This window comes from Coenobita brevimanus, chromosome 16 (assembly GCF_032717465.1).
Source record: "Coenobita brevimanus isolate Jiangsu-jjx chromosome 16, ASM3271746v2, whole genome shotgun sequence".
Taxonomy (NCBI): Eukaryota; Metazoa; Arthropoda; class Malacostraca; order Decapoda; family Coenobitidae; genus Coenobita; species Coenobita brevimanus.
The window spans coordinates 5,357,895-5,384,389 of record NC_136969.1 but is presented as its reverse complement, the minus strand read 5'-3'; the positions used below and the strand labels follow the sequence as shown (position 1 = coordinate 5,384,389).

Sequence of the window (26,495 nt, the reverse complement as noted above, 5' to 3'; positions counted from 1 at the left end):
TGGGGCTGAAAAAGTGCGAGAAGAATAAAGTCAAGTAAAATAATGTTTTTATGGAAGTGATTTTTTTTTCTTTTTTTTATTAGTCCTGCAACACGAGAGATTTCTCTGTGGTCTATTTTACATTTATATATATTGCGTCACCCGATCTTTTGTGTTCCATGAACGGCACAGTCTGCTGGCGTGGGAGGCGCAGGTATTGTGACTGATTCTTGAAGTTATTAACCAAGCAATAACTATACCGACAATGGAAAGGGTGGTGGAAGGTTGGAAATGACGCACGGTAGTAGCAGTAGCAACAGTAGTAATAGTAATAGTAGTAGTAGTAGTAGTAGCAGTAGTAGTAGTAATAGTAGTGTAATAATAGTAGAAGTAGCAGCAGTAATAGTATTAGCGAAGTAGGGTTAGTAGTAGTAGTCGTACTAGTAGTAGTAGTAGAAGTAGAAGTAGTAGTAGTAGTAGTAGTAGTAGTAGAAGCAGTAGTAGGACCTCAGGTTCTTCTAAAGGTGAACCCTGTGAACTACAGGCTCAAGTTGTCCTCTGCCAACAGTTCACCATCCTCCATTCAGTGGCGTTACTGATGGACATTTGTGTATAACCAGGCAGTAAAGCCATCAGGTTATATCAGTGCCACCACATGAAGGCGTCCCTCTCCAGCAAGTGTAACGATTTTTTTTTTTTTTTTTTTGATAACAGAACAGAAGGAAAAATAATTGAATAAAAAAATTGTTCCATACACCGAATTACTGCCGTCCGCTGCTCACAAAGTATCTGTAACAGTTAGACTTGAACAGCTGTAGGCTGAAGTTTGGAGGGAAACAACTCTGGAGAAGCGAGTTCCAGAGAGATGCAGTTCGGGGAATGAATGAATTCTGATAGAAGTTCTGCAATACGGCTGAGTGACGTTCCAGTCATGGGTGCTACTAGATGCCCGTGTAGCACGAGGGAAGGCATGGAGGGGTGGCACCATGGACGCAACTTCGTCTGAGCCTTTGCTATAAAAATATCTGTAAAATAATGCAAGGGAGGCAACATTCCTTCTTACCTGTAGGGGAGGTAGTTTATTAGTAATAGCAGGGTTATTAATAATTCCAACAGCTTTGTTCTGAATTTTGTCTAGTTGTTTTAATGCAACCTCTCCACATCCATTCCACAAGGGCGAGCAGTATTCAAGCTGAGAGCACACATGACTTATAGTTTATAGGTAGCTGCACGTCAGTGAAGAAGTTACGGACTCTGTACAATAATCCAAGTTCTTTGAGGCGGTTTTAGCAAGTGATCTGATATAAGAGGTCCAGCTGAGGGCACTGTTAAGTGAGACGCCGAGAATTTCAATACTTTTGGAGATGGGAATATTTCTAGCATTGAAGATAATATACGAATCTGGCAACATCTGTCTATTAGTAATTGTATAGATTTAGTTTTACTAGCATTAAATGAGACAAGGTTCTCTTGTTCCCATTCACTGATAGTGGATAAGTCTTGATTTGTGGAGATGGCTGCACTGAGCTGAAAGTTAGATATATCAGACTTTGTAAATGGGTGTCTGAGTGTGAATGAACTATGAAGTGCTTAGTCATCTGTTTATGAACGGATGGGATTGTGGGTGACAGATAAGAGATCATTAATATGAACCAGGAACGGGGTTGGCGCCAGAACTGATCCCTGCGGCATGCCAGAGTTGAGTGGAAATTGGAATATACATCATCTGCTTTTACTGTAGGCTACTCTTATTTTTCTGTTGCTGAGATATGAAGAAATCCCATAGCATGAGAGTTTGGACAACAGGGAACGGTGCCAAACGCTGTTGAAAGCTTTAGAAATGTCATGGGCTACTGCATGAGTTTCTCCATATAGGTCGATTGACTGATGGATGGTATGAGTCAGGAGACTGAGTATGTCAATGGTGGATCTTTCTTGGCGAAAACCACATTGTGTATCACTAATTAAGTTGTTGGATTCAAGATGTTTACCTATGTACTTATTAATTAAAGTTTCATATACTCTACCAAGAGAAAATGTGACAACTATTGGTTTGTAATCAGAGAGGTCAGAGGAACGTCCTTCTTTGGAATTGGGTGGATATTGGCTTCTTTCCAGGAATTAGGGAATGAAGAAGTACGTATGCATAGTCTGAACAATTTAGCAAGAACAGCAGCAAGTTCTGGGGAACACTTTTTCACAACAATTGGCGGAATTCCCTCTGGGCCTGGAGCTTTATTGCTTGGTAAAATGCTTGGGATGGATTTTACATATCTTGTCTGTATTTTGAGTGGAACAATTTCGAGAGAGTCAAGTTTTAGTACTAGGACGTTCTGGCTGGCTTCCTCTATGGTAGAGTTTCTGGCAAATGTACTGGCAAAAATATCTGCTTTCCCGTGCGAGTCATTTGTAATGTTGCCATCTGAAGATTTTAGTGGGGGAATGGATGATGACTTGTTAAAGTTATTATTGAAAGAATTGAGAGCTGACCAAAATATTTTATTATCATTAGGGTTGTTAAATAGTTTTGATGCTTGATTTTGAAGAAAGTTTGATTTAGCTAGATTTATTACAGCTTTTGCATGGTTTTAGCAATTTTCAATTGAGAGAGTGATTCTGATGTTTTTTAATTAAAGTAAGAGTTATATGCTAATGACTTTTGGGCTGTTGCTCTGGCACAGTTGCTATCAAATTCATTTTGGAGAGTTCGATCTTTTAGTGAACTGTTGACTTGGTATGAATAAATCCATACCAGCTAGTATTAAGTCGGAAATGTCGGACTGGGTAGAATTGGCACCACTAGAGAAGAAAGACTGCCATGGAATGTCAGCAAGATAATTTCTAAACACATCCAAGTTTGCCCTATCAAAGTGCCATTCGGTCACCCTGACAGGTTCAGAACGGGGAGGTTTTGGGGGGCTAACTAATGAAGCTTTGAAGAGATTATGGTCAGAGGATCCAAGTGGAGACAATACCTCTATCGTGTATTGATCTGGATTATTTGTCAGGAATAGATCTAAAAGATGGACATTATGGTCAGGAGTATCTGGTATTCTGGTTGGTTGCTTTACCAGCTGCGTGATGTCTAACGATGCCTAAGTCTTCCCTTATATACACTAGAACTGAAAGGCGCAATGTGTGCACTACCCTGAATATCACTAACAGAAAGACAAGTAACTCAGAACGTACTAATGCAGCCTAACACCTCTTCCCTAGCGATTTATTTTTCGATATGGCTAATTAATATCCTCTTGCATGTTATTTATGCAAAGTACAGCAATATTGAAGGGATTTTAACACAGAAGACGGCGGTAAGGTATAACTGTGCGGTGTGGTGTGAGAGGGTGGTATGGTGTGTGGTATGAGAGAGGGACTTTATGTGTGGTGTGGTGTGAGAGTATGTTATGGTGTAGGGTGGTGTGAGAGGGCGGTGTGATGTATGTAATGGTGTGAGAGAGTGGTATATTGTGGTGTGAGAGGGTGGTGTGGTATGGTGTGGTGCGAGTGGGTGGTAAGGCGTGTGGTGTGAGAGGGTGGTAAGTTGTGTGGTGTGAGAGGGTGGTAAGGTGTGTGGTGTGAGAGGGTGGTAAGGCCTGTGGTGTGGTGTGAGAGGGTGGTATGGTGTGGTGTGGTGTGAGAGTGTGGTAAGGCGTGTGGTGTGGTGTGAGAGGGTGGTATTGTGTGTGGTGTGGTGTGAGAGGGTTGTATGGTGTGGTGTGGTGTGAGAGGGTGGTAGAGTGTGTGGTGTGGTGTGAGAGGGTGGTACAGTGGGGTGTGATGTGGTGTGAGAGGGTGGTAAGGAATGTGGTGTGGTGTGAGAGGGTGGTAGAGTGTGGTGTGGTGTGAGAGGGTGGTAAGGCATGTGGTGTGGTGTGAAAGGGTGATATAGTGTGGTGTGGTGTGAGAGGATGGTATGGTGTGGTGTGGTGTGAGAGGGTGGTATAGTGTGTGGTGTGGTGTGAGAGGGTGGTATGGTGTGTTGTGGTGTGAGAGGGTGGTATGGTGTGTTGTGGTGTGAGAGGATGGTATGGTGTGTTGTGGTGTGAGAGGATGGTATGGTTTTTTGGTGGTGTGAGAGGGTGGTGTGATGTGTGGTATGGTGTGAGAGAGTGGTATATTGTTGTGTGAGAGGGTGGTGTGGTGTGGTGTGGTGTGAGAGGGTGATAAGGCGTGTGGAGTGATGTGGTGTGATAGAGTGGTAAGGTATGTGGTGTGGTGTGAGAGGGTGGTAAGGTATGTGGTGTGGTGTGAAAGGGTGGTAAGGTATGTGGTGTGGTGTGAGAGGGTGGTAGGGTGTGGTGTGGTGTGAGAGGGTGGTAATGCGTGTGATGTGGTGTGAGAGGGTGGTATGGTGTGTGGTGTGGTGTGAGAGGGTGGTATGGTGTGTGGTGTGGTGTGAGAGGGTGGTATGGTGTGGTGTGATGTGAGAGGATGGTATGGTGTGGTATGGTGTGAGAGAGTGGTAATGCGTGTGATGTGGTGTGAGAGGGTGGTATGGTGTGGTGTGATGTGGGAGGATGGTATGGTGTGGTGTGGTGTGAGAGGATGGTATGGCTTGTGGTGTGGTGTGAGAGGGTGGTATGGTGTGGCGTGAGAGGGTGGTATGGTGTGGCGTGAGAGGGTGGTATGGTGTGGCGTGAGAGGGTGCTATGGTGTGTGATGTGGTGTGATTGTGGTGTGGTGTGTAGTGTGGTGTGTATCCCTTCTCTCTTCCTTCCTTCCATATTCCTGCTCCCTTCCATCCTTCCATATCCCCCCTCACTTCCATCCTTCCACATCTCTTCTCCCTTCCATTCTTCTATATCCCTCCTCCCTTCCATCCTTCCATATCCCTCCCCCTTTCCATCCTTCCATATCCCTCCACCCTTCCATCTTTTCATATCCCTCCTCCCTTCCATCCTTCCACATCCCTCCTCCCTTTCATCCTTCTATATCCCTCCTCCCTTCCATCCTTCCATATCCCTCCTCCCTCCCATCCTTCCACATCCTTCCTCCTCCCTCCTCCGATCTGCATATTGTCTCCATCAATCTCCGCTCTCGCGTTCTTCCCATCTCGCCTAACCACATTAAGCTCACCCTGGTCTGTTATAGCCATTATTGTCTCACGTTATCTCAACTTTTTCTTAGTTTCTCATGCCATTTTTCATTTTGGGGATGTTTCTCTCTCTCTCTCTCTCTCTCTGAAGGGGATTATAATAAAAGAAAATATGGTTGATGCAATGTAGAACTCTCTCTCTCTCTCTCTCTCTCTCTCTCTCCCAACATATCTATCTATCAACCTATCTATATCTATCTGTCTATCTGTCTATCCATCTATTCATCTGTCTATCTGTCTATCCATATATCCATCTGTCTATCTATCTGTGTATCTATCCTTTCAGAGTGCAGGTCTTGGCCGTCGGGTCCCGCTTTCCTGGGTTCGACCGTCAACGTAACAGTCAGCGAAGGGACGCACGCCTTCCTACCTTGCCGTGTGTCTAACCTGGGAGACAAATCTGTAAGTACCGAAAGAAGGTCCAAGTCAGGCAGAAAGTGTTGCATAGTCTCTTTTATGAGATTCTTGTGTTTTATTCATGATATTACTAACACCTCTTCATTACCGATTTACTATTATTTTGCTCACCTGTTTCTTACAGATTTATTTCTAATTTTTTTTAAATGCAAGGAAGAAGGAACCAAAGGCCAAAAGCCCGCAAATCATTCCCCCCAAGAAAAAAACAAAAGCATTACAAATGAGAGCCGCATTCAAGATCCGTTCATTTCGGTATGCCTGGACACATTGCGTTTGAAAGACTGGAGATCATAGGCAATAGGAATTACAGACAGAGGGAGACATTTCCAGAGTTGAGCTGTTGCATACGTGATGGACTGGGAATAATGGTTAACTCTTGCATTAGAGAGTTGGACAGAAAATGGATGAGAGTTTGTTGCTAAATGCTACACGCCAGTCGTAGTGGTGAGGGGGATGCAAGCAGATAGTTCAGAGGAGCAGTGACCATTGACGTAGGGATATATAAGAGATAAAGATGCAACAGTGAGACGAAGAGACAGAGATTGAAGGGAGCCAGCAAGGGGAGGAGAATTAATGAGACGAAAAGCCTTTGACTCCACCTTGTTGGGAAGAGCTGTATGTGTGGCGCCTCCTCACACATGAGAGTTGTACTCTACACAGGGGCGAATAAAACCCGTGTATAAAGTCAACAACTTTGCAGAGGCAAAGAAGATAAGGAGTCGGCTTAATCTCTTGGAAGTAAATGTTACAAGAGATGTATTATGATCTTTCCAAGATATATCCCGAGAGAATGAAACCCCATGTATCTTTAAAAATGATACAGGATTGAGCTGGATATTATTAAACATTAGCGGGTACATCTGTGAATGATTTTGTCAGGTTGATAGGTATAAGAACTGAGTTTTTGATGCATTAAAAACAAGACTATTTTTTACCCCAATCAGAGATATGAGCTAAGTCAGACATAAGGACAGCCATAGACTCATCTCTTGTTTGCTGAAGTAACTGCTGACATGGACACTGTACGAATGGAAAGGTGAAGGGTGAGGTCATCAACGTATGAGTGGATAGGGTTAGATGTCCAGCTTAGAGGATCATTGGTGAATAAAAGGAAGAGAGTTGGTGATAGGACAGAGCCCTGAGGAACATCACTGTTGATAGATCAAGGAGGAGAACGGTGGCCTTCTACAACAGCAGCTATAGAACGACAAGAAAGGAAGCTAGAGATAAAGGCACAGATAGGATAGAAACCGTAAGAGGGCAGTTTAGAAATTAAAGATTTATGTCAGCCTCGATTGAAAGCCTTTAAGATGTCAGGGGCGATGACAAAGCAATTCGACAACATCCCGAAAGGAGGATAACCAAGAGTCTGAAAGGTGGGTGAGACAATCGCCAGTGGGGCGTCTGTGACGGCACCCATACTGACGATCAGAAAGAAGTTTGCGATAGGAATGATGCTTTATTTATTTACTTTTTAAGAATAGACTCGAAAACTTTTGAAACACAGGATGTTAAAGGAACAGGACGATAGTTAGAGAATTGGGAATGGTCACCCTTCCTTGGGACAGGCTGAATGAGAGGAAACTTACAGCTCCTTTGCTACATTCTTGTGTATTATTCATGCAGTTACTAACACTTCTTCCCTACCGGTTTATTTCTGATTCTGCTCCGTTACTATATTTGTGTGTGTTATTCATGCAGTTACGCTTCCTTACTGATTTATGTCTGATTCTGCTCCGTTATTTTATGTTTGTGTTATTCATGCAGTTACCAACATCTCTTCCTTACCAGTTTATTTCTGATTATCCTCCGTTGCTATATTCTTGTGTGTTATTCATGTACTTACTAACACCCCTTCCTTAGCGATTTATTTCAGATTCTGCTCCATTACTATATTTTTGTGTGTTATTCATGCAGTTACTAACACTTCTTCCATACTTATTAATTTCTGATTCTTCTCTTTTACTTTTGACAAGCTCCATGCTACCTTTATTGTTAGCCACGTTTTCTTCTTATTTCTTGTTTAATTGTGGAAGGCACTTCTACTGTACAGAATTAACCAGTTCCAACCAAACTTTTTATTCATTTGTTTTTCCTTCCTCTGTTCTCTTAAAAAAAAAAAAAAAAAAAACTTCTACACAGTGACTAGCCTGTGATGTAGCTGTGTCTGCAAGGCTTAGGTTGCTAGGCAACGAGTAGTTGCCAGCAACGGCTGACAACCGACTTTTTTCGTACTCTTCACGTTTCGAGCTGTAGTTGCACTACTAAGTGGCGTAGAAAGCTCTGACTTCTTTAGATGTAATCTTGAGGTCATTCCCTATCGGAAGTGAGCATCCATTTTTCCCCTCTCTCCTCTAGCTTTTGAGTGGCAACCCTGCAAAGATTGGCCTCAGTGTCCCAAGCAACGAGTACTGGTTTCCAAAAATGCCTTCCTGGTTCCCCAGCAGTTCAATGGAACTGAGTGCTTACAGTATAGACATCGACTAGTACTACACCTTTCTATTGTATGACTTTGTGCTATATTGGCAAGGTCAGGGGTCAAAAGTCATCAAATGTGAAAACAGTGAAAATAGCTAAAATCACGACTATGTTCGCGCGAAATGCTAAAGCTCTGAAGATTATTAAAACAAGGCCATAATCCTTGGATGGTATGTTGCTCTGGGGTACCTCCATACAAAAAAATGACAGTCGAAACTTACTTCCAGTTGCTGGCAGCACCACTTAGAAGTTGTACCTCTGGTGAGCCATTCCTCGAATATCAAGTTTCCTAGCTCCACAGTGGGTGGATGGAATCGAGTGAAACCTTGCATGTTTATAGTCGTTAATGAATACTACAAATGTGCTTCGTACATGCATGACCTATATCAGCCAGGTAAGGGGTCAAAGGTCATGAAGTGCTGAAAGTATGAAAAGAGCTAAAATTATGATCTTGCTCACGCGAAATGCTAAGACTTCGAAGATAATTAAGTCAGGACCATGATTCTTGGTTGGAATGTTGCACTGGAGTACCTCCATATACAAATGACTTTTAGTGTCGAAACACTTCGGTTGCTGACAAAGCTTGGTCCGCTTACAGCTGGTCATTCTCGCCTACTGGCTTGTAATCTTGTGTGTTATTCTTGTAATCTAGGTCAGTTCTGAAAGTACATATGAAGCAAACCAGGGCATATTAATGAGTAGTTTCGAAAATAAATCGTTCAGGAAGAGGTGTTGAGGAACGGAGTAGAAGAGGAAAGTTATACATGAGCATCCCTTTGTCACCAATCTCTGTATCGTATTCTCATTGGTTAAGGAAGCTCCCTAACACCTTTTCCTATGAAATTTATTTTGTATGACACCTTACCGTCCTCTTCCCTGTTACATGAACCCTTCCAATATCACCATACTCTTCATAAAGAACTTACAAATGAATATTAACCGGCCATATCCAAAAATCAATCGCTAAGGAAGAGGTGTTAGGGAGCTTCCATTGTTCTTTGTCGGCTTAATGTAGACAACCCTACAAGACTGTCATAAGAATAATATTCATGATGATCGTGATGATGATGATGATGGTGATGATGATAATAACATGGGTTTGTTCGTGGGTACATTATATTTATTTATTTATCATTTCTTGATCCTCTGGATATATCACAGTGCCTAAGTGTCACATCTAGCCTTTATCTTATTCTATCTGCTCTCTTATCTCTCATTTTATCTACCATTTCCCGTCATCTATTGCCGTGTATCGGTTCATATCTCTTTCCTCACTGTTATCATTTGTCCTCTTTCCTGTCTACTTTTACCTCTTCCATTTTCTCCCCCTTTGCATGAAGGCATCGATATAACAGGGCAGTGGAGCTTCCGAGTCATACAAACGTCCCTCAAGTCCCTCCGTACCCCTCAAAAGGAGAATGGTGGGCAACAGGAGAGAGGGATCTTCAGCCTGCAGTCCACTGGGTTCACTGTCAAATGAAATGGAGATGTCACTACTACTCCTACTACTACTTTTTCCTCTTTTTTTTAATGCAAGAAAGAAGGAATCAAAGACCAGAGGCTTGCATATTGCTCCCTTCATGAAAAAGGAAAACAAAAACAAGACAACGGAGAGCCAAAGTCAAAATCCATGCAGTTCGAAATGCCTGGACACATTGCGTTTGAAAGACAGGTGATCGTAGGCGGTACGAAAAACAGAGAGGGAGACATTTCCAGAGCTGACCTGTTGCATACATGAAGGACAAGGAATAGCATTTAACTCTTGCATTAGAGAGTTGGACAGAAAAGGGACGAGAGTTTGTTGCTAGACGGGTTCTATGTGCCCGCCATAGTGGTGGAGGGATGCAAGCAGCCAGTTAAGAGGAGCAGTGACCATTGAAGTAGAGACAGAAAAGAGATTGAAGATGCAACAGTGCACCAAAGAGACAGAGCCTGAAGGGAGCCAGTAGGAGGAGGAGAGTTAATGAGACGAAAAGCCTTTGGTTCAACCCTATTGAGACGAGCTGTATGTGGGGAGCCTCCTCACACATGAGAGTTGTACTCTACACATCGGCGAATAAAATCTGGGTATTAAGTAAACAATTGTGCAGGGGCAAAGAAGGTACAGAGTCGGTTTAGCACACCAGTCACTTGGAAGCAGATTTTACAAGAGAGGTAATATGTTCTTTCCAAGATAAATCCCGAGAGAATGAAACCCAAATATGTTTAAAAAAGATGCTGGATTGAGCTGCGTAATGTTAAAAATTAGAGGGTATTCCTGTGCAAGATTTTGTCAGGTTGATAGATGAAAGAACTGAGTTTTTGGTGGATTAAAAACAACAGGGTTATTTTTACCCCAATCAGAGATATGAGCCAAGTCACACATTAGGTGTACCATAGCCTCATCCCTTGTTTACTGAAGCAGCAGCTGAGATGGATGCCGCAGGAAGCGAATGGAAAGGTGAAGGATGGAGTCATAAACGTGTGAGTGGACAATGTTAGATGTACAGCTTAGAAGGTCAATGATCAATAAAAGGAAGAGACCTTAGGAACACCAGTATTGATAGCTCTAGAAGAAGGATCGTGGCTGCCTAGGACAGCAATTATAGAACGACCAGAAAGACACCAAGAGATGACGGGACGAATAGAGGGATAGAAACTGTAGGAGGGCAATTTGGAAATTCAAGATTTATGCTAGACTCGATCAAAAGCCTTTGATATGTCAAGTGCAATGGCAAAGCTTTCGCCAAAATCCGGAAAGGAGGATGACCAGGAGCCTGGAAGGTAGGTGAGAAGGTCACTAGCGGAGCGTCCCTGGCAGAATCCATACTGACGATCAGAAAGAAGGTTGTGGTTGGAAAGATGTTTTAAAATTTTTTTGTTAAGAATGGACTAGAAAAAATTTGAAAAACAGGATGTTAACGCAATTGGGCGATAGTTAGAGGGGTGGAAATGGTCACCCTTCTTTGGAACAAGATGAATTACAGCAAACTTCCAGCAAGAAGAAAAGGTACAAGTTGATAGACAAAGACGAAAGAGTTTACCTAGGCAGGGTGTAAGGACGGAAACACAGTCCTTTAGGACAACAGGAGGAACCCCATCACTGCCCATATGCCTTGTTAGTACTGAGGCCAGTGATGGCAGAAAATAGTTCAACTGAAGAAATTTCAATGTCAGCCATGAGGAAGTCAGAGGGGGGAAGTGATGGAGGAACAGCACCAGAGTCGTCAAAGGAGGAATTGGAAGAGAAAGTCTGAGCAGAGAGTTCTGCTTTATCAGTAGAAGAAACTGCTACAGAGCCATCAGAGTCGAAAAGTGGAAGGATAGATAATGAGGTGAAGTTGTCAGAAAGGTTTTTGGCACGGTGCCAGAAGGAGCAGGAAGAATTTGAGGTGCAGAATTCAGAGCATATAGTATGGATGAACTTATTTTTAGCAGAGCAAAAAAATAGACAACACAATTCCGGGCAGAAACATGGAAAAATATGTGATTCAGGGGTGGGTTGGTTCTGGTTCCTTTTCTAGGCACTCTCCTTGTTGTGGACAGCATTAGAACAAGCGTGATTTAACCAAGTTTTTTATTTTTTTTATTATTTTTTTTTTTTGCATTAGTCAAAGGATACGAGAAATGAATGTATGCTTCCATGCCCGAGAGAATAACCTTCGTAATGCGCATGGCACACTGATATGGCTTGGATCATGGAAGCTATTATCATTCCAGGGAAAATCAAAGAAGTACTGCCTGAGGGCCTCCCAATCAGGAGCTCCATAGTGCCATAACCAACGTTTCTTTGAGGGTCCACGGGACATGTTGGAGTAATAGGACAGGTTAGGGTAATAAGGTTGTGATCAGAAGAGCCCAACGGAGAGAAAAGATTAACAGAGTAAGCAGAAGGATTAGTTGTAAGGAAGAAGTAAAGTATGCTGGAACTTTCTCCAAGGCGGTCAGGGATACGGGTAATGTGCTGTGCAAGCTGTTCTAGGTCATAAAGGATAGAAAAGATGTAGGCTTGTTCACCAGGTAGATCAGTGAAAGGAGAGGAGAGCCAAAGGTCGTGGTGAACATTGAAATATCCTAGAACGAGGATTTCAGATAAAGGATGTACTGTCACCTCTGTGATCCAGACTTTACATGGTCAAAAGGGGCAGAAAACAAGTCACTATTAATGACCACTGTGTGCTGGAACGGTCAGGAACTCAGATTGATGGAGACTCTCTCCCATTAGCGGCCTCTTCGGTTGCGTTTATTACATTTCAAGTGGCCAAGTTAAGAGTGGTAGCATGCCAAAATGACGGGGCTAGTCTCCAACTAGGCCAACCCAAGCCCGACCTTCGCAGGTTCCCAGAATGCTTTTAAGTTGCACATTAATAAACTACTAGGTAAGCTCTATACCACCAGTTCTCAAGGGTTACACAAACAATAAAGTTCGAGTGGGAGGGAATGTGTATTAACAAGACCAAAAAGTAGAAATCTTCCCCAGCTACTTGCTTTACAGATTAAACATGAATCAGTTGGCACACTGTTTGAAAAATATATCTCTATATGGTCCTAATATCAAATCCACAAAACTTAGCTCCTCTGTCCCAGTCCAATGTGTTTCTTCATAAAAGTCCCTCTGAGCACTAATTTCACTGGTCCAGCCCTCTGCCACTCCCGACCTTAACTTCCCCTCTCTGGGACCTTGACTTACTAGGACTTCGACCTCCACGCCTGGACTTGGACTCACTGGTACTTAGACCTCCACACTTGGATTTTGACTCACTCAGGTACTTCGACCTCCACACTGGGACCCGCTAGAAGTTAATATGAATAATGAATAACTACTCTCTCCAATGCAAGCAATCCCTTCACATGATCAGGAAAGTCTCATAATAAAGAAACATGAGGTACAATACTTGGCATCTCAAGTAATAACAGAATAACACAGGGCACTACAGACACATAGGTCTGGTCAAAATAATACTTATTATAGGGATAATATAGAAGAAAAAAAAAATACTGTAACATACACAGTAAGCATAAATAACTGTAACTCCAGCCAGGAAAATTATCACTGTACCAAAATCATTGTGGCTCACAAAGTAACTATGTGAACATTTACTCACAACATAGCCCTAATAAGTACTGAATTGCAAAGTCATTTCAACACAATAATAAATAATTCACACTCCCTGTGCACCTGATACTTGGCCTACAAAAATCACACATTTATCTGAGGCTCAGACAGAACTAGCTAGCATTCTGTTGCTTCAGTTACACACTAAATAATAATATAAAGTACAGTACACAAAAATATGGGAAATACCTCACTATTCAGCTCAGAAATGTAGGGGAGGTGAGCGGAAACGCAGGACTCGCTTCTCCAAATGCTAATGGCGTCACTGTTACACTCCCTGAGGAACAACACTTGACTCCACCCGAGTCTGTTTCTCTATTTCGTCACTATTATCACTCGTGAGATATCACTATTCGCACTTCAATATATCAGACATTTCATTAATATGAAATTACTTACAGAATTCCTTGGAGGGGGGGGGGGGAGAGGATGACGACAGTACCGACCAACTGCCACCTACCACGGCCGGTGAGCGAGTGAGACACGCCAAAACTGCGTGATTGATACAAAGGGGAAGGGGGGATGACGGCGTACGGAATTTAACATTTTAATTATTACAGACTCGTGATAGACTCAGTGTGATGTCTTTCCCCTTACAATCGATTACTGAAAAAAAAGAACATTCTCTAGTTACAATAATTACTTAGCAACCTCTCTCTCTTTATACACGAAAAATAATGAAAATCATCGTGCTTTACATCACTTTGCGCACGTGTACATTATGCTGGATTATGCGAACAAAGGCACATGTTCCCATCGACTCGAGATTTTGTATTACAAAGAGACTTAATACTAGTGAATTACAGTAGGAAAAAAAAAAGTGACTTAGCAACTAGGTAATTAATCTATGTTCTGGACACGTCTGCATGGTAACAGCCATGCCTCGGCCACTCTCTCTCACTTAACCGAACTTTTGGTCATATAAAATAAACTAGATACAACTCATTATCGCTTCCGGGCACTACAAGGAGAAATGGATAGAATGTGTTCCATCGTAGAAGTAAGATAGTCAAAGAATTTTTCATAGTCAGTAGAATTAGGGGATAAGTATGCAGCACAGATATATTAAGCCAGAGAACAATAGGAGAGCCAAAACCAGAGAGTAGAGAATTCAGAAGAATCAAGTTCAGGAACAGGAGAGCAAGATAAGGAATAGTCTGTAGCACCAGTCGAGCAGGGCAGTACTCCCAAGGTGGATGGAAAGCTGATGATAGGGTGAACTGGAGCTCCCATTTCATCAGCCCTCGGGACTAGGTCCCCACCATCCTCCTCTGCTGAACTTTTTCAGTGTCTCAGTAACACAGAGAGTAGGCAAGGATGCTCTCCAATACAAGTTTCTCTATCAACACCAAACTACATGCACAGTACATACTACACTTCCTTTTCCAGAAAGAAAAAAAAAATCATGGCAGCTCACACGTGGCCTCGGAGTCCCCAGGGGGGGGGGACCATAAATGCCCCCACCTTCCTCCTCTCTCCCGGTGATGACTCGAGCTGCCTGGAACCACTGTCTGACTCTCTTAATCTTCATTTCTGCAACATTAGCGGCCTTTCCTGTAACTTTCGCTCTGTTGAGCACCACCTCTCCTTCTCTAAACCTCACCTTTTTCTAACTGAGATTCAGCTGTCTGAGGCAACTGACAGCAAACCATTTTCTGTATCCTCCTATTTTCTCTATACTCATTTCAGAGCCAAAGGTGGCTGTTGTGTATATATATGCAACGACTTATCTTGCTCTCATGTTCCTGAACTCGATTCTTCTGAATTCTCTACACTCTGGCTTCAGCTTTCCTGTCATTCTCTGACTAAATATATCTGCACTGTTCGCTTATCTCCTAATTCTACTGATTATCAAAAACTCTTTGACTATCTTTCTTCTACGATGGAATACATTCTATCCATTTCTCCTTTCTCTGAAATCTCCATTCTAGGAGATTTCAATGTTCACCACCACCTCTGGCTCTCCTCTCCTTTCACTGATCCACCTGGTGAACAAGCCTACACCTTTTCTATCCTTAATGACCTAGAGTAGCTTGTACAGCACCCTACCCGTATCCCTGACCGCCTTGGAGAGAGCTCCAACATGCTTGGCCTCCTCCTTACAACTAATCCTTCTGCTTACACTGTTCAGCTTTCTCTCCGTTCGGCTCCTCCGATCACAACCTTATCACCTTAACCTGTCCTATCGCTCTGATATGGCTTGTGGATCCTCGTAAGAAAAGTCATCTGTGGCACTTTGGAGCTGTGGATTGGGAGGCCCTCAGGCAGTACTTCTTTGATTTTCCCTGGAATGATTATTGCTTCCATGGCCGGGAGCCATCTGATTGTGCCTTGCGCATTATGGAGGTTATTCTCTCGGGCATGGAAGCATACATTCCTTTCTCATATCCTTTGACTAATGCAAGAGAGCCTTGGTTTAATCATGCCTGTTCTAATGCTGTTGGCAACAAGGAGAGGGCATATAAAAGGTACCGGAGCCAACCCACCCCTGAATCACATCTTTTATACGTTTCTGCCTGGAATCGTGCTAAGTCTGTTCTTTGCTCTGCTAAAAATAATTTCATCCGTCCTAAATGCTCTCAACTCTCCAACTTGAATTCTTCCCGCTCCTTCTGGCACTTTGTGAAAAACCTTTCTAACAGCTTTACCTCATCATTCTTCCCTCCTCTTTTCTACTCTCATGGCTGTGTATATATTTCTTCTATTGATAATGCAGACCTATTCGCTCAGATTTTCTCCTCCAATTCTACCTTAGACGATTCTGGTGCTGTTCCTCCATCACTTTCCCCCTCTGACTTCCTCATGGCTGACATTAAACTTTCTTCAGCTGATGCATTTTCTGCCATCACAGGCCTCAGTACTAATAAAGTATATGGGCTTGATGGAGTCCTTGTTGTTCTCAAGAACTGTGCTTCTGTGCTTACACCCTGCCTAGCAAACTCTTTCGCCTTTGTCTGTCAACTTGTATGTTTCCTTCTTGCTGGAAGTTTGCTCTCATTAAGCCAGTCCCAAAGAAAGGTGACTATTCCCAACCCTTTAACTATCGTCCAATTGCTTTAACATCCTGTAACTTAAGAGTTTTCGAGTCAATTCTTAATCGAAAAATTTTAAAGCATCTTTCCAATCACAACCTTCTTTCTGAACATCAGTATGGGTTCCGACAGGGACACTCCACTGGCAATCTTCTCACCTACATTTCAGACTCCTGGTCATCCTCCTTTCGGGACTTTGGTGAAAGCTTTGCCATTGCACTTGACATCTCAAAGGCTTTCGATCGAGTCTGGGAAAAATCCTTAATTTCTAAAGTGCCCTTTTACGGTTTCTATCCCTCTATCTGTGCCTTCATCTCTAGCTTCCTTTCTGGTCGTTCTATAGCCGCTGTTGTAGACGGCCATCGTTCTTCTCCTAGATCTATTAATAGTGGTGTTCCTCATGGCTCTGTCCTATCAACAGCTCTCTTCCTTTTATTCATCAATGACCTTCTAAGCTGTACATCTAACCCTGTCCACTCATACGCTGATGACTCCACCCTTCACCTTTCCATTCGGTTCCCACAACGTCCATCTCAGCAGTTACTTCAGCAAACAAGGGATGAGGCTATTGCACACCTAATGTCTGATTTGGCTCGTATCTCTGACTGGGGTAAAAATAATCTTGTTTTTAATGCATCAAAGACTCAGTTTTTACACCTATCAACCCAACAAAATCTTCCACAGGTATACCCACTAATGTTTAATAATATCCAACTTAATCCTGTATCATCCTTGAACATGCTTGGGGTTTCATTTACTCGGGACTTATCTTGGAAAGATCATAATTATTGCATCTCTTGTAAAATCTGCTTCCAAGAGATTGGGTGTGCTAAGCCGACTCTGTTCCTCCTTTATCCCTGCAGAATTGTTGACTCTATACAGGGATTTTATTCGCCCCTGTGTAGAGTACAACTCTCATATGTGGGGAGGCTCCCCACATACAGCTCTTCTCAGTAGGGTGGAGTCAATGGCTTTTCGTCTCAGTAACTCTCCTCCTCCTACTCAGGGGCTTCATTTCAGTTTTCCTTGGGGGGGTATAGGGTATTTAGGAGGCCCCCCTACTCCGACCTCCCCACATGGGTGGGGTGGCGAGTGAGCATTTTGAAGCCACGTGGAAACCTATATTTAGGGAATTAAATCAGTAAACAGATGTATATACTGTATATAATTGTTCATTAAACCAATTACCTGCTGACACTCACACTAATGGATATTCTAGCGCAGGCAGTATGTCTGTATGAAGTTGAATATGTAATTTAAAGTGCATGGTAAAGTACATATCATTGCATTATATGCTAATGAACTTGGATAACAGACCAAACAGCAATTAAAATATTTGTATTGGTGAAAGCTTAAACTGACTTCATTCTTATAGCCTAATGAAAAGATAATGACTATAAAACTGGGAATGAACACATGTCAACTTGTACATGAATTAAAAATTGAAAGCTTTTAGCTTACTAGCCCCCAAAATACCATGAACTATATAAAGTAATGTGAAAAGTAAGCTCTACACTAAGAGGTGGGAGAAATAAAATGATTTTTAAATTTGGAAGAAGCTCAGGTAAGAAGAATATATTAATTTCAGAATTCATTGGAGGAAATTGAAAACTAAACTACGTACATTTATTGGATTGAAAAATGAATAACTACTGCAACAGTGGATATCTCCGTGATCTCTGTTTTGCAAAGTTATCAACCAGGGTGTTAAAGTTAAGATTTTTAACAAGTTCCTTTTCTGAGGCCATAAGCAGCAAGTCACTTAAGCGATCATTTCTCATTGAGGTTCTTAGATATATCTTGACTGGGCTAAGTACTGAAAAAAGTCGTTATATGTCTTGACTGAGCTAAGTACTGAAAAAAGTCGTTCATTGCCTACAGTTGCTGGAAAGGTAATAAGAATTTTGACAATTCTCACTGTTTCTGAATACGCACAATCTAATGGTTTGAGTTCATATAATTCAAACAGATTCTTTGGCTTGTCACTCTTACTTAGAAATGTCTTTTTGCGACAGATATTTGGGAAACTAGAAGAATTTCATCTATGTATATATCTTTGTAAGACTGTACTGTAATAGAAAGCTTCTCATATTCTAGAAAGTCTCTGGAACTACAATGAAGTGCATTCATTGCTTCTGAGGCATGTTTTGTGTGAAGCGAATATCAAGGTCTGAGAGAAATCAGTCTATCAAAATAGGTTCTTTTGGTTTCAGTCTTTGGAGCAATACAAGTACTCACCTCGTTTCTATCAAGAGCTGAATCAGTTAAGAAGCTCAATCTTTAGTCTTGATGATACCTTCTAAATTCTCTTAGGTCTGCTCAACTGATTTGAATTTTCCAAGTTCGTATTAGCCTCATATGTAGAAGCAAAATCTTTAGCTTTGTCAAAAATATCAGAGAAAGCCTCGTCAGTTCTCAAGACCTGCAGTTCTTTATTAGTTGACTGTATGAGAGAGCAAGCTTCCTTTGGTTGAAGCTGATCCGACAAACTACTGGTAACGCTAAGGACTTGCTCAAGAATATGTATATCCATTGCGAACCTGAAAGACTCTAACTTTTTGTACAGTCCATTTGCTTCTGCTGCAGCTTCTGAATCAGAACCCTCTGGAACTGTATGAAGTACTGATAGCAAAATTCCATAGCGAAGCTTAAACTTTCATATTGACCTATAATAGTAAGACCATCTAGTTACAGTAGGTATTTCTAGTGTCAAATCTTCTGCTTTCTGTGCCTCTTGGTGTTAGTAATAAATGTGTAAAGTGTGTTAATAACCGAAAAAAACAAAAAAACAAAAAGAGGCCACTGGTGTTCTTTATGCAGTCGCCCTTCACTAAATTCAGCCTGTGTGCATGACAGTGTATGTGTACTGCTTGGGGATTTTTATCCCGTAGTCTTGCTTGAACCCCGCTAGAGCATCTACTCATTACACTAGCACCATCATAACACTGAGTCACACAGACCAAATTAAACCTGGTTGTTCTATCTCCTTATATATAAAATCAGCTAAACTTGCAGTACCAAATTTTTCTATGTGATTGGTTCCAACGACACGTTCCTTCACAATACCCTCAGTAAAGTACCGCACAAGAATAGCCATCTGTTCCTTTTTTTGACAAGTCTTTCCTTTCATCAGTCATAACTGAAAAGTACTTGGCTTCTTGTATTTCAGCACAAATTTTGTCCTTGATGCGTCTTCCAACAACTGACATCAACTCATTCAGATATTGAGGGCCTGTGTAATGGCCATATCGTCGATATAACTTTTGTTTTAGAGAGGGATTTGATTCAGCAATTAGGTGAAGAATTTCTGCTCTCCTGAATTTAATGTAGCCTATCACCACCTCTCATTATGTTAACGAAAAGACAGGCTTTGCCTTCCCAGTAATGCAGTGGCTTTTCAAAGTAACTTCACATGTTCCCTGTTTCCTCAATTTCTTCTAGCCTAGCTGAAGATGGAGAAGATGCTACAGACTGACTGGCCCTTGACTGAATATCACTGAAATAAGACCAAGCATACTATTAATGTCTGATGTTATTTGAGATGCGTACTGATATCCTTCCATTTCCTTGTTCAAGCATCAATAAACGGTCTCCTACCTAGTCCTTCTCCCTTACGAACAAATGCTCCAGAAAAGTGCGTACATGGAAAGCAGTAACACGCATCTTGCGAGGCCGAGTATTCTAACCAAGAAAAGATATCACAATAGGGACTTCTAAATGTCCTATTATTCTGATTGCTTGAGTAGCGTGGCATTTTTGGTTGACCGGGTTTATCATAGAGGGACTTAGATATACCAACTACTTCAGTCGCTTGAGTTTGTGATGTGGATGGACTGTTTTTTGTCTTTTTGATCTTGGTTCAGTGGAACATTATGTTCTAATGTGACTGCTGGTTCATCAACAGGAATCAAATCTGAGTCTTGACTAAGGGATGATGTAGTGGCTAAGTCAGTATTGTTAGTTGCTTTACTGATTGAAGAACTTGAAGTTCTACTGTACAGCCATCATTATCCTATAAAGTGGAAACACACACACACACACACACACACACATATATATATATATATATATATATATATATATATATATATATATATATATATATATATATATATATATATATATATATATATATATATATACAGTACCGGGTATGTGTTTCCACTTTATAGGATGATGATGCTTGTAAAACTTCAAGTTCTTCAACCAGTAAAGCAACGCCCACTTTAGGAACCACTGATGTAAATGAACTCTTAAGACTCCTACCTTCAGGTACGTACTTCCTAAGATGAATAAAAGCTTTTAATAATAGCCAGAATATAATAAAAAAGGCAGCTCGATACTGAAGTTAACTGAACAGTGGGCCATATATATATATTTACATCCTTTAATATACTTCGTAAATTATTGTGATTATTACACACACACACACACACACACACACACACACACACACACACACACACACACACACACACACACACAGATATTTAACTCAAAACGTACTGAGGCTAAACACAAATTATTTTTTATTTCACGATATTATCCTTATATATGTTTTTCATTAATTGTAGTTGATTTGGAGGCCCTCTCAGAAAGCCTGGGGGGGTGGGGCAACGCCCCTCGCAGCGCCCCCCAAATGACGCCCCTGCTCTTACTGACTCCTTTCAACCTCTGTCTCCTCGTCCCACTGTTGCATCTTTATCTCTTTTCTGTCGCTACTTCAATGGTCATTGCTCCTCTGAACTGTCTGCATGCATTCCTCCACCTCTACGACGAGCGCGTAGCACCCGTCTAGTAGCAAACTCTCATCCCTTTTCTGTCCAACTCTCTAATGCAAGAGTTAACCGTTACTCCCAGTCCTTCATTTATGCAACAGGACAACTCTGGAACTGTCTCCCTCTGTCTGTATTTCCTGCTTCCTATAATCTCCAGTCTTCCAAACGCAGTGTGTCCAGGCATCTCGAAATGATCGGATCTTGAATTTGGCTCTCTCTTGTACTTTGTTTTTCGATTGGAAGGAACAATAATTGCTCACACACACACACACACACACACACACACACACACACACACACACACACACACACACACACACACACACACACACACACACACACACACACACACACACACACACACACACACACACACACACACACACACACACACACACACACACACACACACACACACATACATAAATGAAGACATGCTAAGAAGGATAATAACATCATTCATTAGACCAACCCTGGAATATGCATCAGTAGTCTGGAGTCCTCATCTCAAAAAGCACATAGACAAGATTGAAAAAGTTCAAAAGGGCCGCTACAGGATGGATACCAAGCTTAAGGGACCTAAGCTACGAAGAAAGACTAAATAAACTGAATCTACCAACACTACAGGAGAGAAGGAAAAGAGGTGACATGATAATGCTATATAAATGCATATCAGGAAAGGAGAAAATAGACATAAATGATTACTTAACATATGGAGAAGCATCAGCAAGAGGACACTGCAAAAAACTGCATAAGAAGAGAGGTGATAAAAACGTAAGGAAATTCAGTTTCCCAAACAGAGCAATTGATCAATGGAATGCACTACCGAATGAAATAGTGTGTGCCAAAACAATTCACAAATTTAAGGATATGTACGATAAATATGGTTTAAGACACGGGACAGTACGAGCTTGACTCATTCCTGTAAAGATACAATTAGGTAAGAACAATTAGGTAAGAACACACACACACACACACACACACACACACACACACACACACACACACACACATATATCAATCAATCAATCAATCAAACATATATATATATATATATATATATATATATATATATATATATATATATATATACACAATAGCCACCTTTGGCTTTGAAAAGAGTATATAGAAAGTAGGAGGTTACAGAGAAGGGTTTGCTATCAGTCACCTCAAACGACTGAGTCTCAGTTAAGAAGAGAAGGTGACGTTTAAAGGAGAGGTGGTGCTCAACAGAGAGAAAGAAGAAAGGCCTCGAATGTTGCCGAAATGAAGAAGTTAGTCAGACAGTGGTTCCAGGCATCTCACCAGGTCGTTACCGGGAGAGGGGCTGATGGTGGGGGCATTTATGGTGGCGCCCCCCCCCCCCCGATACTGCGAGACTTGGTTAAAAGATGAAATTTTTCGTTAATTTTGATTAAGTGTGGTGTGTAATATGCATGTAGTTTGGTGTTGACAGAGAAACTTGTATTGGAGAGTACGCTGGCCTACTCTCTGTGTTACTGAAACACTGAAAAAGTTCAGCAAATGGGGATGGTCGGGAACATGTCCCGAGGACTGATGAAACAGGAGCTCCAGCTCTCCCTGTTACCAGCTTTCCATCCACCTTGGGAGTACCTCCCTGCACGACTGGTGCTACAGTCTACTCCTCACTACGACTACGACTAACCTCCTTCTCCTCCTCTTACTACTACTACTATTACTACTACTACTATTACTACTAACCTTCTCCTCCCTCTCCTCCTCCTCCTCCTCTTCCTACTACTATTACTATTACTACTACGATTACTACTACTAGCCTCTTCCTCCTACAGCTAATACTACTACTTCTTCTTCTACTGTTACAACAACAGCTACGATATTTCTACTGCTATTTCTACTACTAGCCTTCTCCTCCTCCTCCTCAACATTCCATTATTATTTTTTTTTTCCTTTTCTCTCTCCCAGTGAATCAGTTTATGATGTATTTCCACAATTCCTGGTAAGTTAGATTATACCACAGCAAGTAGATTTTCTTTTCATTTTACACAATTCATGGTAAGTTAGGTTGTACCATAGCAGGTAGATTTTCTATTCTTTTTATACTGGTAAAGGAAAATAGTATATAAAAAGTAAGTGAATCTCCCTAGAATTCAATAGTTCATTTGTAGAGTAAACTGTCCATTTGTAACAACATCCCTTAACCAGTTATATATTATTTTTTATATTTGTGAGATTTTGGAAATATTGCTGCAAAATGTGATCGATACTGAAGGTCTGCCAGGAGCGTACTGGTCGTTTTGCGCCTCAGTATTTTTCGAATTACTTTTCGACACCTGTTTGCAAACTATGCATCATGAGAAGAGATCTAGAAAATGGTTTAGCCGAATCACAGAGAAATTACAGGGAGCTCAAGGCAGAGTTTGAGACACTGAAAGAGTTTGCAGCGGCAAACGTAGGAGTCAGCAACAGCACTCAAGAAGGAAGACGCTTACAAACTGAGCTCGTACAAGCCCCCGCCCATCAGGCAGTTACAAATGATAGTGTACCAGTAACTTCCTCACCCAGCGATTCAGTACGTTCCTTGCCAAGCGAAGTCCCCTTTACTATGGTAAGAAATGGCACAAAACCCAGAAAAGGTACGAGGAAGCACCATCCCATAACTACGTACAATCGCTACCAGATTCTTGCCGAAGCAGTCGATGAGACAGAAGAAACAAGGCTTATTGGGGACTCTATTGTACGCGGTCAGCTGGAGGAATTTTGTGGACGTGCCCCCAGCAGCAGAAAAAGATACTGTTTTCCAGGAGGTGGACTATGTGATATCACAGAAGCCTGCGATGTGGTCACAAAAGACGCAAATGATAAAACTCTATACGTCATCCATGTTGGTACGAATGATCTGAAGTGCAATAGATCTGAGGAACTGCTAGGAAAGTATTATGAAATGATCAAACGATTCAAAACTAAGTCCACTAACGTGATAATATCTGGTATACTCCCAAGGATCAAGGTAGAGGATAGTTTTTATGATCAGGCCTTCAGCACAAATAACCGACTCAAATCTCTCTGCACCCAAGAGGGAGTCGGCTTTGTCAATCTGTGAGACCAGTTTTATGAGCAACATACTCTATTCCAGAAAGATGGTCTCCATTTGAACTCGGTAGGACCGGCACGGCTAGGTAGACTTTTACACGATAAAGTCGCCCTCTTCAAATAAAAATACGCGAAACGTGCAGGAGCAGTAACCTCAACGTAAATATCCGCAAAGTCAGTTCATCAACTGTTTGGGACAGACTTAGAGTCTGCTATGTTAACGCATGTAGTCTTGTAACAAGTCTGAGGATTTAGAATCTCTTATTTATCTAGAAAATTATGACATCGTTGGCATCACAGAATCCTGGATTAATACATCTGACCGTGACTTTCTAGCAGAATATTTATTAACAGGGTACAATATTTTCAGCTGTGAGCGACCACATCGAGCTGGTGGCGGTGTTTTACTATACAGTATGTGAAAACTAGTCTCCACCCCCTTGTGCTATCGAAATCCAGTATTACCAACATAGATGCCAGTTATGTTCAGCTAAGTATTAATTCACACAAAATAAGTATATGTCTCGTCTATCGTCCTCCAGCACAGTCAACTGAGACAAATGAAAAACTTTATGATCAAATTGTGAAAAATTGTTGTCAAGAGGATACCGTAATTTTTGGAGACTTTAATTTATCAGTAACAAAGTGGGGTGAACCGCTAAAGGCACACTCAGGACAAGAGCTTTATACGAATGTTCAAGAAAATGCCCTTTCCCAACACGTAGAATACCCAACGAGAGAAAACAATATCCAAGACATCATCTTGACTACAAATGATAACCTAGTCAACAACGTTGAAATAGAACGTGACTTTAGTTCCAGTGATCATCGAATTAAATAATTTAATATTACTACTGAAAAAGTTAAAGAAACAGTGAGCAAAGAAAAGGTCCCAGATTATCGTAGAGCTGATTTCACCAAGCTCAGAGCTCTACTTGCAAATACAGACTGGAATCAAATATCTGAAACCGATGACATAAACCAAGCACGGGAAATATTCACCCAAAAATTTAATGAAATGGTAAAGTCATGTGTGCCACTACGTAACAGGCGTCCAGCTGGTAAGAGTAAACCAAAGTGGTGGTCCAGTGAAAATAAAAGTAACTTAATAGCCAAAAAAACAGGCATGCCATAAATTTAAAACTACACAAAATAATGATGATAAATTACAGTACGAAAATCTATGCCGCATATCGAAAAGACTTATTAAACAAAGCAAAAGAGCACTGGAGATCCACATTGCTAATACTTGCAAATCAAATCCTAAAGAATTTTACAGTTACATTAGAAAGAAAAAGGTTATGACAACATCAACAGGTCCTCTAGAAACGAACAATTGCAAACACACAGAAAATGTGGCCGAAATGACAAACATTCTTAAGGATTACTTTGCGTCTGTTTTTACAGTTGAAAACACCACCAGAAACCTACTGTTACCCACAAACCAAGCAAATAGCACAGTCCTTAGTAACTATGCTATCCATAATAAAGATATCCTTTCAGCCATAAATAGTACGAACATAAACAAAACCCCTGGCCCCGATAAAATATCACCGAGAATTCTCAAAGAAGCCAAAAATGAGTTACTGCTGCCACTCTTTGTCTTATTCAATAAATCGTTAAGTAATGGGAAAGTTCCATGCGAATGGAAACTAGCAAATGTAACACCTATTTTCAAAAAAGGAAGTAAGTCGCACCCAGGAAATTACAGACCAATCAATTTAATATCAATAGTGTGCAAGTTAATGGAAAAAATTATAAGAGATAAAATAGTTAATTATCTAGAAGAAAATAATATAATTAAAGACCCGCAGCATGGATTCAGACATCGTCGTTCACGTACTGGACTTCTTCCATGATGTTTACAAATCATACAATGACTCAAGAGCAGTAGATATAATTTATCTCGATTTTCAGAAAGGATTTGACACTGTCTCTCATAAGCGTCTCATAAGCAAAATAGAAGCACATGGAATAAAAGGAAATATGCAGAAATGGTTACAAGACTGGCTTTCAGACCGAAAACAGCGAGTTGTGATAAACGGAAACGATTCCAAATGGCGTAATGTGATCAACGGCGTTCCCCAAGGCTCAGTACTTGGACCGATACTTTTTATTATCTTTATAAACGATATTGATGAGGGTCTAAATTGTAAAGTATCCAAGTTTACAGATGATACTAAAATAACCAGTAAAGTAACTTCAAAATTACAGTGGCAGCAGTTACAAAAAATTATCTTAATACTTTAGCAAGCTGGGCAGAAAATGGCAAATGAAATTCAGCACAGGAAACTGTAAAGTGCTTCATACTGGAAGTAACAACGTCCATGTGAATTATAAAATGAACAATATCCAGTTATTAAGTACAAACTATGTAAAGGATCTTGCTGTGATAATATTAAATGACCTAAAACCAAGTAAGCAGTGCAATGAGGTGGTTAAAATTGCAAACAATCTGGTGGGTTTTATTGGAGGAACTGTCGAGTTTAAATCGGAAAAAGTCATACTTGCTTTGTAGAACTCGCTAGTGCGCTCCCATCTTGAGTATT

The 26,495-nt window shown here is 41.2% G+C and overlaps 1 protein-coding gene across 1 annotated transcript in view; it reads left to right on the top strand.

Annotated features, from left to right (window-relative positions):
* Positions 1–244: 244 nt before the first annotated feature.
* Positions 245–26,495, top strand: part of LOC145390892 (zwei Ig domain protein zig-8-like) — a 53,668-nt gene continuing 27,417 nt past the window's right edge. Inside the window, exons 1-2 of the mRNA XM_080265632.1 lie at positions 245–263; positions 5,361–5,476. Coding sequence (XP_080121758.1) covers positions 245–263; positions 5,361–5,476 — 135 coding nt within the window. The remainder of the gene's footprint in view (positions 264–5,360; positions 5,477–26,495) is intronic.